Source organism: Bos indicus, chromosome 3, assembly GCF_029378745.1.
Source record: "Bos indicus isolate NIAB-ARS_2022 breed Sahiwal x Tharparkar chromosome 3, NIAB-ARS_B.indTharparkar_mat_pri_1.0, whole genome shotgun sequence".
In the NCBI taxonomy this organism is placed as follows: domain Eukaryota; kingdom Metazoa; phylum Chordata; class Mammalia; order Artiodactyla; family Bovidae; genus Bos; species Bos indicus.
This window is the reverse complement of record NC_091762.1, coordinates 93,773,586-93,786,082: the sequence shown is the minus strand read 5'-3', so window position 1 is coordinate 93,786,082 and position 12,497 is coordinate 93,773,586. Positions and strand designations below refer to the sequence as shown.

General features: G+C 41.4%; 1 protein-coding gene across 2 annotated transcripts in view; it reads left to right on the top strand.

Moving 5' to 3' along the window:
• The first annotated feature begins 2,076 nt into the window (after positions 1-2,076).
• The window catches only part of ZYG11A (zyg-11 family member A, cell cycle regulator), a 75,140-nt gene continuing 64,719 nt past the window's right edge, over positions 2,077-12,497 (top strand). The window contains exon 1 of one of the 2 annotated variants that reach the window (XM_070786527.1): positions 2,077-2,310. Coding sequence is in view for 1 of the 2 variants with exons in the window: in XM_019958408.2 (XP_019813967.1) it covers positions 2,221-2,310 (90 nt within the window). In the remaining variant the exon portion in view is untranslated. The remainder of the gene's footprint in view (positions 2,311-12,497) is intronic. The other variant, XM_019958408.2, reaches the window with a different exon arrangement.

Sequence of the window (12,497 nt, the reverse complement as noted above, 5' to 3'; positions counted from 1 at the left end):
CTGAGCACCAAAGAATTGATGCTTTTGAACTGTGGTGTTGGAGAAGACGCTTGAGAGGCCCTTGGACTGCAAGGAGACCAAACCAGTCAATTCTGAAGGAAATGAGTCCTGAGTCTTCATTGGAAGGACTGATGCTGAAGCTCCAATACTTTGGACACCTGATGTGAGGAGCCAACTCCTTGGAAAAGACCCTGAGGCTGGGAAAGATTGAAGGCAGGAGGAGAAGGGGATGACAGAGGATGAGATGGTTGGATGGCATCACCGACTCAACGGAAATGAGTTTGAGCAAACTCTGGGGGATGGTGAAGGACAGAGGAGCCTGGTCTACTGGAGCCCATGGCGTTGCAAAGTGTCAGACATGACTGAGCAACTGCACAGCAACAACAAAGAGTATAAAGAGTTCATGGTAATAGGATAGAAAGCCTGTAGTAGTAGATGGGTAGATACGATGGTTGGAGCTTAGAATTCTTTTTTTTAATATTTATTTATTTGGCTGCTCCAGGTCTTAGTTGCTGCATGTGGGATCCAGTTCCCTGACCAGGGATCAAACCTTGGCCCCCTGCATTTCGAATGTGGAGTTTTAACCACTGGACCACTACAGAAGTCCCTAGAATGTTCTTTTTGATTCTTTTTTTTTTCAGTGAAAGAGGAAATTGACAGTATGATTAGGGGAAGAGGTGTTCAAGATTTGAGGACGAAAGTTATAAAATAGTCTTAAAAAATACTCTACTATAAAATTAAATTAAAAAGTACACCTGAAACTAACACAGCATTGTAAATCAACTATACTTCAATACGAGGCTTCCCAGGTGGCACAATGGTAAAGAGTCTGCCTGCCAATGCAGGAGACACTGGGTCAGGAAGATCCCCTGGAGAAGGGAATGGCAACCCACTCCAGTATTCCTGCCTGGAGAATTCCAGGGACTGAGGAGCCTGGCAGGCTACAGTCCATGGGGTCACAAGGAGTCGGACACGCCTGAGCGACTGAACAACAATCAAGGACTTGTTCTCTGTCAAGCATTTTCATGTGTTTTACATAAATTTTTTTTTTTCTTTTTCTTTTTTAACGCGCAGTTTGTAGGATCTCACTTCCCCAACCCGGGACTGAACCGAGGACAAGGTCGTGAAAGCGTGGAATCAAAACTTTTAGACCACCAGGGAGCTCGCTACATACACTATCTTATTTATAAGGCATTCTCATCCCATTTTACTGATGAGGAAGTTGAGCTTTAGCGAAATTAAGAAGCTTGTCCAAGAGCAGGCATTCCAATGCAGTATTCAAATTCAAGGCTCCCTACTCTTAACAACTATCCTTTTCCAAGACATCCCTTCTGTTAATTTTACTAGTGTACTAATTTATTGCTCTCTTTCACGGTTTCTTGGAGCAGATTATAAGGGTCTTCTTGATACTTTTTAGGTCATAAGAAACAAGAGAAGTGCTATTGCCAGTTCTAAGAGAAAAGTCTTTTAAAAATATATTTTTAAATGTATGCATTTAAAATATCCCTCAATATCCATGGGTTCTCTATCCCCGGATTCAACGTCCATGGAACATGTTCAGAAAAAAAGTTTTCTTGAGGTTTCAAAAAGCAAAATCTGAATTTGCTAGTACCAGCAAATTATATGTAAATATACAGAATTTACAGTGTATTAGTTATACTAGTATGAGCAAGCTACAAGTCATTTCAAGTATACAGGAGGAAGTATGTAAGTTATACCCAAATACTCCTCTTTTTTATAAGGCACTTCAGTTTCACGGGATTTGGTTATGGTGGACCCTGAAATCAATGCCCCTGGGGACAGAGAGGGACCACCATATTGTTTCCCAACTCCACAGAGCTGGTCCATGGGCGTGCCTTTGACGGGCAAAGGGAACGTGGTATTGAACCCTATGGCGTAGGTTTTGTGGGAGACTTGGGCATAGACGTGGGGGTAGGAGTTGAGTTGTCTGTACGGCGTGAAGGAGGTGGAAGGAGAACAGCTGGGTCCTCACCGGATGGAGTGGTGGGTGGCCGGGGTGGGGGTGGTGAGGCCCGTCCTGGGGGCGGGGTCTACGGTGGGCGAGTGCGCGTCGCCGCGCCCGGCATTTCAAACCTCGCGGCTTGATCGCTGAGTGTCAGCTCGCGGGTGTTGCTCAGCTGCTTCCTGGCGCGGGTCGAACTCTCGCGGGATCCAGGCCCACCTCGACGGCAACTCTCTCCTCGACGCCTCACAGTCGCCATGGTTCACTTCTTGCACCCGGGCCTTTCGCCCCGGACCATCGTCCCTCCGGACGCTCGGAAGGATGTTCTAGGCTTCCTCGTGGTGCAGGTGAGCTCCGAGGAGGGCAAGAATCGGGGGTAGGAAATGGAACGCGAACCTCGGCTGGACGTCAGCCCTGGGCGAGCACGGCAAGTCGTCGGGGACCGTGCGGAGACATTTTTGGCTCGTTTGACCTACGCGGGGGGTAACGTCTGAAGAGGCTGAGCCCCTGTTAGGCTTCTGTGTTCAGATGCTGGGAAGTGCTTGTCGGAGAGGAGTTTTCCGCCCGGGGCGTCCCAGCCTCCGAGCGCGCCGACCCTGCGCAGCGGAGGAGTGGCGGGGTGTGTCCCGCCTCCCGCTTGACCTTGGGCGGGTCTTCTCCTCTGGTCCCCTTGGTTCTCCTGTGTAAGTGAGTGCGTGCGTGCTAAGTCGCTTCAGTCGTTTCCAACTCTTTGCGACCCTAGGGACTGGAGTCCACCAGGCTTCTCTGTCCATGGGATTCTCCAGTAAGAATACTGGAGTGGATTGCCATGCCCTCCCCCAGGGGTATCTTCCCTACACAGGGATCGAACGCGTCTCTCCTGTCTCCTGCATTGGCAGGCGTATTGACTAGCGCCTCCTGGGAAGACTACGTGCAAGCGCGGGCGACAGCTATTTTGCAAGGTGGTGTTAAGTTTAGACGTAAGCACTGGGCGTGGCTTTATGCTTGGCCCGTGGCATTTATTGTCATCCTGCGCCCAAATGCCTTAAACTTCAACTGTTCCCTAACGTATGTTGGGGACTTGTTGCTCCCCAGAGTATGCGACCTGTCGGTCCTGGGATTGTTAATAGAAAGAGCCCGCCTGGAAGAACTGGAACCCCAAAGTGAAATTCCTAAAATTCCATGTGTTCTTTTCGGCCCCGCGCACCGTTTCCCTCGGAATGCCTTTCAAACGAAATTGAGCAACACGCAAACCAAAAGAGTGTGTATTTGGAGCCTACTGTGTATCAGTTGTCGCATTTCTAAAATCTCTCGGATTTTTTGGTAGGCATTGATGGTCTCCATTTTACTAGTGTGTAGGAAAATTGAGAACCCTTGACTTGCTCAGGATCTTGAACCTGACATCATTTCTGATGTGATTCCATATTCTACAAAACCCCAAGGGCCTCCCTTCTTAGAACTCAAAATCTAGTGAACCCATATAGTATGGAGGAAAGGAAATATTCTGATTGAGGTTGCACTTTACACACTAACGCCTTGTTGGCCTTTGTGTCCTGCAGAGATCTAACCTGTAATCCTGTAGACCCTTTTGGACTCACTTTTAAAAGCTTCTTAAATAATGCATACATTTATTTGTTATTGTTCAGTTGCTAAGTCCTATCTGGCTCTTTAGCGATCCGACGGGCAGCAACACTGCTCCACTCCCCTGTCTTTCACTCTCTCCTGGAGTTTGTGCAAATTCACGTCTTGTCTTTTGGGTTGGTGATGTTCTATCTCATCATCTTATCCTCTGCCTCTCCCTTCTCCTTTTGCCTTCAATCTTCCCCGGCATTGGTCTTCCCTGTTAGCTCAGTTGGTCAAGAGTCCGCCTGCAATGCAGGAGATTCCTCGGTAGGGAAGATCTGCTGGAGAAGGGATAGGCTACCCTCTTCAGTATTCTTGGGCTTCCCTTTTGGCTCAAGAATCTGCCTGCAATGCCGGAGACCTGGGTTCTGTCCCTGGGTTGAGATCACCTGAAAGAAGGGCAAGGCTACCCTCTCCAGTATTCTGGCCTGGAGAATTCCATGGACTGTAAAGTCCATGAGGTCGAAAAGAGTCAGACAGGACTGAATGACTTTCACTTTCCCAGCATAAGGGTCTTTTCCAGTGAGTCAGCTTTTTGCCTTAGGTGGCCAAAATATTGGAGTTTCAGCTTCAGCATCAGTCCTTCCAATGAATATTTAGGGTTGATTTCCTTTAGGATTGACTGGTTTGATCTTGCTGTCCAAGCAACTCTGAAGAGTCTTCACTAGCACCCCAATTTGAAAGCATCAATTCTTTGGCACTCAGCCTTCTTTATCGTCCAACTCTCACATCCGTATATGACTACTGGAAAAACCATACCTTTGACTATTTGGACCTTTGTCGGCAAAGTGATGGCTCTGCTTTTTGATACTCTGTCTGGGTTTGTCATAGCTTTCCTTCCATAGCACAGGCGTCTTTTAATTTCATGACTGCAGTCACAGTCTGCAGTGATTTTGGAGCCCAAGAAAATAAAGTTTGCCACTGCTTCCACTTTTTCTCTTTGTCATGAAGTGATGGGACCAGATGCCGTCATCTTAGTTTTTTGAATGTATACTGTTGGGGTATGAGGTTGAAAGACGAGAGTGAAAAAGCTGGCTTAAAATTCACCATTTTAAAAACTAAGATCATGGCGTCTGGTCCCATCACTTCATGGCAAACAGGAGGAGAAAAAGTGGAAGCAGTGACAAAACCAGACTGGATGAAGCACAAGCTGGAATCAGGATTGCCAGGAGAAATATCAGTAACCTCAGATACACAGATGATACCGCCCTTATGGCCAAAGTGAAGAGGAAGTAAAGAGCTTTTTTTTTTTTTTTAAAGAGCCTCTTGATGAAAGTGAAAGAGGAGAATGAAAAAGCTGGCTTAAAACTCAACATTCAAAAAATGATGATCATGGCCTCTGGTCCCATCACTTCAAGGCAGATAGATGGGGAAAAAATGGAAACAGTGACAGACTTTATATTCTTGGGCTTCAAAATCACTATAGATGGTGACTGCAGCCATGAGATTAAAAGATGCTTGCCCCTTGGAAGAAAAGCTATGACAAACCTAAACAGTATATTAAAAAGCAGAGACTACTTTTCCAGCAAAGGTCGGTCTAGTCAAAGCTATGGTTTTTCCAGTAGTCATGTATGGATGTGAGAGTTGGATGATAAAGAAAGTTGAGCACCAAAGAATTGATGCTTTTGAACTGTGGTGTTGGAGAAGACTCTTGAGAGGCCCTTGAACTGCAAGATCCAACCAGTCAATCCTAAAGGAAATCAGTCCTGAATATTCATTGGAAGGACTGATGCTGAAGCAGAAGCTCCAATACTTGGCCACCTGATGCGAAGAACTGACTCATTTGAAAAGACCCTGACGCTCAGAAAGACTGAAGGCAGGAGGAGAAGGAGACGACAGAGAATGAGATGGTTGGATAGCATCACCTACTCGATGAATATGAGTTTGAGAAGCTCCAGGAGTTGGTGATGGATAGGGAAGCCTGGTGTTCTGCAGTGCATGGGGTCCCAAAGAGGCTGAGTGACTAAACGGAACTGAACTTTCACCCTTATCAAGAGGCTCTTTAGTTCCTCTTCACTTTCTGTCATTAGAGTGGTATCGTCTGCATATCTGAGGTGGTTGCTATTAGTCCAGCAGTCTTGATTCCGTCTTGTGATTCATCCAGCCTGACATTTGTTTGTAGCTAATGGAAAAGCTGAGTTGTTAATGTATGTCCAAGCACAGCATGTCAGGTACATTTTTTGCTGCCACTGGCGTAATTGAAATGCAAGGTTTTCTTTAGAAAAGTGATCAGACTAATTCATTTCTGTGTGGGTCATTTGGTTAAGATTTTTAGTTAATTTAAAAAATTGTACAATTCATGAATACTTTTCCTTTAGATTTCTCTGTTGTTTTAAATGTTATTTAGCAATGTTTTGTAGTTTTTACTGTAAATGTCTGTTACATATTTTGTTAAATTTATCCCTGTTTTTGTTAGTACTGTGAATATTTTTTAAAAGTTTGTAGTTTGGGGGGTGTATTGATCTTGTATCTTATGACTTTGCTCAAGCTACTTTAAAAAAAATAGAAAAAAATTTAATCAAAAGTTGGTTCTTTGTAAAGATCAATAAAATTGCTAGATCTTTAGCCAGGATAACCAAAGGAAGACTGAAATAACCAATATCAGAATGAAGGAGCTACTGTCACTACTGATGTAAAGCCACATATATTGTTTTTTTTTTTTTTTTATGTTTTCTTAAGATTTTCTTTATAATCTGTTATCTGCAAATAAAGACAGCTTTACTTATTCCCTTTCAATCTGTGCTTTATATTTCCTTTTCTAAAAAATGCAATATCTAGGACTTTTTGTAGAATGTAAGAGAAAAGTAGTGAGAAGAGACATCTTTATATCATTCTAGCTCTTGGTTTTCCCATAGATGCCTTTTATCAAATTAAGGACGTTTTCTTCTATTCTTAGTTTGCTGATTTTTTTTTTGTTTTTGCTTTTTTCAATCATGGATATCATGAATGTGTTTTGAAATGTGTTGAAATACTTTCTCAGCATATATTAAGGACGTATGTTTTTGTTCTTTATTGTGTTGATGTGGTAGGTTTTATTGATTGTGAATTTAACTTGACATTGTTGGACCTTAGTTCCTGGACCAGGAATTGAACTCTCACCTTTGACAGTGAAAGCTGAGTCCTAACCACTAGACTGCCAAGGAATTCCCTCCATTGAGTTTTTTTTTTTCCAGTTGATTATTTTAAAAGTTTCATTCTACCTTTTCTGTTGACTTACTAGTTCTCTTCCTCTTCTCTGAATGGTCACACAAAGCTAACAGTTTTTAAAATGTGGACTGAAGACCTCTGGGGTCTCTAAGACCCCATTCTGTTTCGTTAAGCCTCACATTAATGAAATTTGCAAAGATGTAAAACAGTGCTGCCATTGTCACTAAACTTTTAAAAATTCTTTCTGAAAATACAGCTCTTTAAAAAAACTGTTCTTTATTGGGAACTTCCTGGTAATCCAGTGGTTAGGACTTGGTGCTTTCACTGCTGCGGGTGCAGGTTCAGTCCTTGGTCTGGGAACTAAGATCCCACAAGCCATGTGGTGTGACTGGGAAAAGAAAATGTTCTTTGTGTGAACATGTGATTGGTTTAATTTTTATTATTTCTGAATGAAATATTTTAAAGATTTCTTAGTTTTAACTTATAATACAGTAAATGTTGATATATATAATCCAGTTTTTTAAGAGTACTGTTGGTGCTAAGACTAAAAAGTTTGAGAGTCACAGCTCTAGGTTTTAAAATGTACACGTTTTGGAGAAGGAAATGGCAACCCACTCCAGTATTCTTGCCTGGAAAAGTCCATGGACAGAGGAGCCTGGCAGGCTGCAGTCCATGGGGTTACATGACTGAGCATGTGTGCATGAGGGTGGAGGGTCACGGGTTGGTAGCAATAAACTGGTAGAACTAAAAAAAAAAAAATTGTACACGTTTGACTTACTGCACTACTTCTAAATATATCACTTCAGCTTACAACAGTGTTCTTTGATTTTCTCCCCTCTTTCCTCTCCTTTGTACTGTTTAAATAATACATTTTACTTTTCTAAGTTGCACAGTATATTGTTTTTACTTTTTCTTTGATGAGTTATTAAAGAAATTAGGAAATAAGAAAAATAGTTGTATATTTATCCACATGCTCCTGTTTCCAGTACTCTTCCCTTTTCTCTAGATCCCAAATATCCATCCTGTATAATGTTTCTTTACCTAAAGAACATTTTACCTTTCTTATAGTGTAGATCTGCTGATGATAGGTTCTTTCTACTTTGTCTGAAAATATCTTTATTTTACCTTTATTTTTGAAAGATATTTCAATGCACTTAGCTTTTCTTCCTACTGCACTTAAATTTTTTAGAAAATTTTATTTATTTAGTTGGATCTTTGTTGCTGCACAGGGTTTTCTTTAGTTGTGGTGAGCAGGGGTGTTCTGGTTGCAGTGCAGGGCCTTCTCTTGTTGCTGAGCACAGGCTCTAGGATGTGCGGGCTGCAGAAGCTTGGTGTGTAGGCTCAGTTGTGGCTCTGGGGCTCTAGAGCACAGGCTCAGTAGTTGCGGCACGTAGGCTTAGTTGCTCTGAGGCATGTGGGATCTTCACGAATCAGGGATAGAATCCATGTCTCTTGCTCTGGCAGGTGGATTCTTTATGACTCAGTCACCAGGAGAGCCCTCTACAGCACTTTAAAAGTGTTACTTCATTGTCTTTTGGCTAGCATTGCTTCTGATGAAAATTCAGTGGTCACATTTTTTCGTTTTAAACTGTCCACAGTACCTCTAGCTCCCTCTGCCCCACCCCTAGCTTAGATTTTTCTTTTTATCATAGGTTTTTAGCTATTTGTCATGTTGTAGTGTCTTTTATTTCACTTTGGGTCCATTCTTGCTTCTGGGATCAGTTGGTTGATATTTTGCATCTAATTTCAGTATTTTTTGACTTTTTAAAAAAGAAAGTTATTAAGTTTATTGTTTTTTGTACCTGGCGAATTAGCTATGTAATTCAATAAATATTAAGCTATAAAACAATTTCATAGATTCCAAGTATAGGACATTGTCCTTGTTGACCTTTTTTATTTTTAAGTTTATTTATTTATTTTCTTGCTGCATGTGGGCTTTGTCTAGTCTCTGTTGAGATTCCATATTTATTCCCTTGTTATATTCATATTCTTCTGTATATCCATGAATTATAATACCTATTTTAAAGTTCTTGTTTGCTAATTATGTTATTTCCAGATCTGTTTCTTGTTCTCTTTTTTTGGCTGCATCATGCAGCTTGTAGGATCTTAGTTCCCCATCCAGGGATTAAATCCAAACCCTCTGTAGTGAAATTGTGGAGCCCTAACCACCAGACCTCCAGGAAGTTCTCTGGATCTATTTCTTGTGACTGATTTTATTTTCTTTCCTGCTTCTTACCATTTCTTATATTTTATTGTAAGCTAAACATCATGGGTCCTAGTGTGTTTAGATTTTTGTTGTCTTTTTGAGTCAGGCCTATATTTGAGGTTTTTAAAACAGATTTTTTTTTTTTTGGTCTGTGTTCTGCCCTTCATGAGATCTTAGTTTCTGACCAGGGATGGAACTGAGGCCCTCGGCAGTGAAAGCGCCGTGTCCTTACCACTGACCGCCAGGGATTTCCGTGAGGTTTTTTTGGCTGAGCTGGGTGAAGATCTTTAGTTGCAGCATTAACTCTTGGTTGCAGCGTGTGGGATCTAGTGCCCTGCCGAGGGGTCAGACCTTGGCTCCCTGCATTGGAGTCCCAGTTTGAAGTCTGTCACTGGACTACCAAGAAAGTCTCTCTGAGGTTTTTAAAGCGCTGTTGAAGGGACTTCTCTGGAGGTCCAGTGGTTAAAGAATGCAGGAGCACAGGTTTGATCCCTGGTCTGGGAATTAAGATACTGCATGCGCAAGCCACATGGTGTGGCCATAAATAATAACAAAACAAAAACAAAAAATGCTGTTGTAAACTTTTAAAGTTTAATTTTCTAATTGTTGGTCGTATATAAAATACAGCTTTTTGTTTTGATTTATTACCTTATACCCATTAAAACATGTTAATTAGAGTTATGTAGTAGTGTTTTGTATTTTAGAAATGATGAATCTAAACCCTCGGTTGAGATGGATTGGAAAAGGATTAAGAGTGGAAGCAGAATAATTTGGAGTTTTTTAGTATTCTTGGAAAGATATGGTAGTGACTTGACTTAGGAATTGGTAGTGGAGTTAGAAAGAAGGGGATGAACTAGAAATTTATTTGGGAGGTTTGATAGGCATACAGCAGGAAATAGATGACACAGTCAGAATAGGGCTAATTTAATGAGAGTTTTGGAGAAGGAAATGGCAAGCCTCTCCAGTGTTCTTGCCTGGAGAATCCCAGGGATGGCGGAGCCTGGTGGGCTGCCATCTATGGGGTCGCATGGAGTCGGACTGAAGCGACTTAGCAGCAGCAGTGAGAGTTTAATTAAGGGATTACTTCCAAAGATAAGGGAGAGGTATGGAAAAACCACAATAATATACTACTTCATGTCTAGTGACAGTAGCTCTTGCCACCCCTAGGTGCAGAGGACCTCTCAGAAGGAATGTCTTAGTTCATTTAGGCTGGTGTGACTAAAATTCTGTAGACTGGGTGATTCATAAAAAACATAAATTTATTTCTCACAGTTCTGGAAACTAGGAAGTTCAAGATCAAGGTGCTGGAAGATTTGGTGTCTGGTGAGAGCCTGCTTCCTGGTTCATATACGTCTTTTTGCTGTGTTCTCACATGGCAGAAGGGACAAGGGAACTCTCTGAGGTCACTCTTGTATGGGCATTAATTCCATTCAGTGAAGGCTTTACCCTCATGACCTAATGACTTCCCAAGGTTCCTCCCTCCAAACATCAAATTAGAGGTTAGATTGCAGCATAAGAATTTTGGAAGAATGCAGACATTTAGTCAATAGCAAGAACAGAGGACTAATCTTAGAGGAGTGATTAGTATGCCATAGCCAGCCCAAGATACTTTAAATGAGAAAGAACAGGGGAAATTATCTGTGTGGAGTTTAACCCCCAAAACATATATCCAGTCTTAACCCTTAGAACCTGTGAATTTGACCTTTGGAGTCAGGATGTTTACAAATGTAATTAAGTTGAGGATCTTCCCCTCTTGCTTCTCTGCACCCCCACCAGGTGGCTTGTGGGACTGGGGATTGAATTTGGGCCCTTGGCAGGAAAGCACAGAGTCCTAACTACTGGACCACCAGGGAATTCCCAGGTTGAGTATCTTGGTGAGAACATCTGATCCATCCTAAAGTTTTAGGCCAGACCCTAAATCTAATGTCTGGATTTATAGTGTTTATAAGATAAAGGGATAGAATTTGAGACCTAGAGATACAGGGGAGAAGGCCATGTGAAAATTAGGGTTGTGCTGCCACAAGCTAAGGGAAACCACAGCCCCCAGAAGCTGATACCGTAAGAAATCTTCCCTAGAGCCTTCAGAGGAACAGTGGTCCTGCTCATACCTTGATTTCTGGACTTCTGTCTTCCAGAACTATGAGAGAGTAGATACCTGTTGTTTTTAGCCACCAATTTTGTGGTAATTTCTTATAGGAAATTACCTAGGAAACTAATACGTGTTCCAGTTTTTTGAGAGTTTCATGTCAGAACCAAACTAACAGCCAGAGGGTAAGGGAACCTATTCATGAGAACCTATTCATAGGATCTACACAGGTCACCTCAGCAGTAGAGGTGGAGAAGATTGAGTGGGTCTGGGGTGAGATGGGAGGTAGTTAGCAAATAGAAGATGTCTGGCACAGGTAGAACCAGTAGGATTTGCTAATGTATTGGATCTGTGTGTTTTGTGGGATGTTGATTAAAGATAAGGAAATGTCAGTAAAGATTAAGCAGCTGAATAGATGTTACGCCATTTCCTGAGTAGGGAAAGACTGGATAAATATAGTTTCCTACATGTTAAGTTTGAAGTGTTTGTCTGACATGGTTAAGTAGATACGTCAGGGAGGCAACTGGTTACCTAACACTGGATTAACGAGAGATCTGGCCTGAAGATAATACTGTAGAATTCGTTGGATTTATAGATAACATTTAGAATCATGTTATCGGTAATCAGATATTATAGAGGCAAAGTTATTAGTCATTAGTGGTCTTGATGGGAAGTCAGTCTCTAAAACATTCTACTGATTTATAAAACAAAGACAAGTAACAAAATACTGTGGTATAATTCTATGTATATAAAGTTCAAAAACATGTAGAACTAAATAATATTCAGGATAATGGTTACTTCTGGGTGAAGGGGTAAGTAGCATCAGGGAAGGGTATGTAGGGACTTCAGAAAATTGATATATTCTATTTAAGCTGTGTCATGAATACAAAAATATTTTTAAAATATATTGTTTTATATTTAAATATTTTACATATGTTCTAAACTTCATTTATATGGATTTAATCTTTACTGTATTTTAAATATGAGACTGCCATGTCCAATAATTTGGCAAATAATGTCATAAAGCCTTAAAAGGAAATATTCTGGATAAAATGCAGCAAATTCAATTACAGAGTAAAGGAAATCCCCAGCATTCCCACTCAATTCATAGAAGCTGGAAATCACCACTGTAAGCAGGCCCTGAAATAGCCAAAGATTAGAGACTAGACCTTTGCCAAAACCAGGTGGGAAGTTTGAATGGAGACTGTGAACTGTAATATACATATATAAACGTGAACTAACAAAAGCTGATTATACTTCAGGGAAATGGTAGATCTAAAAGTCTGCTTATGGAAAAGAGAAATAGGGGACCTTGTCAGTTTTGGCTTGGATTTTTGAATGAGAAAAATATCTCCTAAAAATGTGCAATCACATTTCTGTCCTCAGACTCAGGGTTTTAATTGACATTTCTTGCTTGGTTCAGGAAGTGTGTAGCTGAGAAATTATCAAAATGGTCACTGATGATGCCCCTGGGTAAGTAGCATTTAGCATAA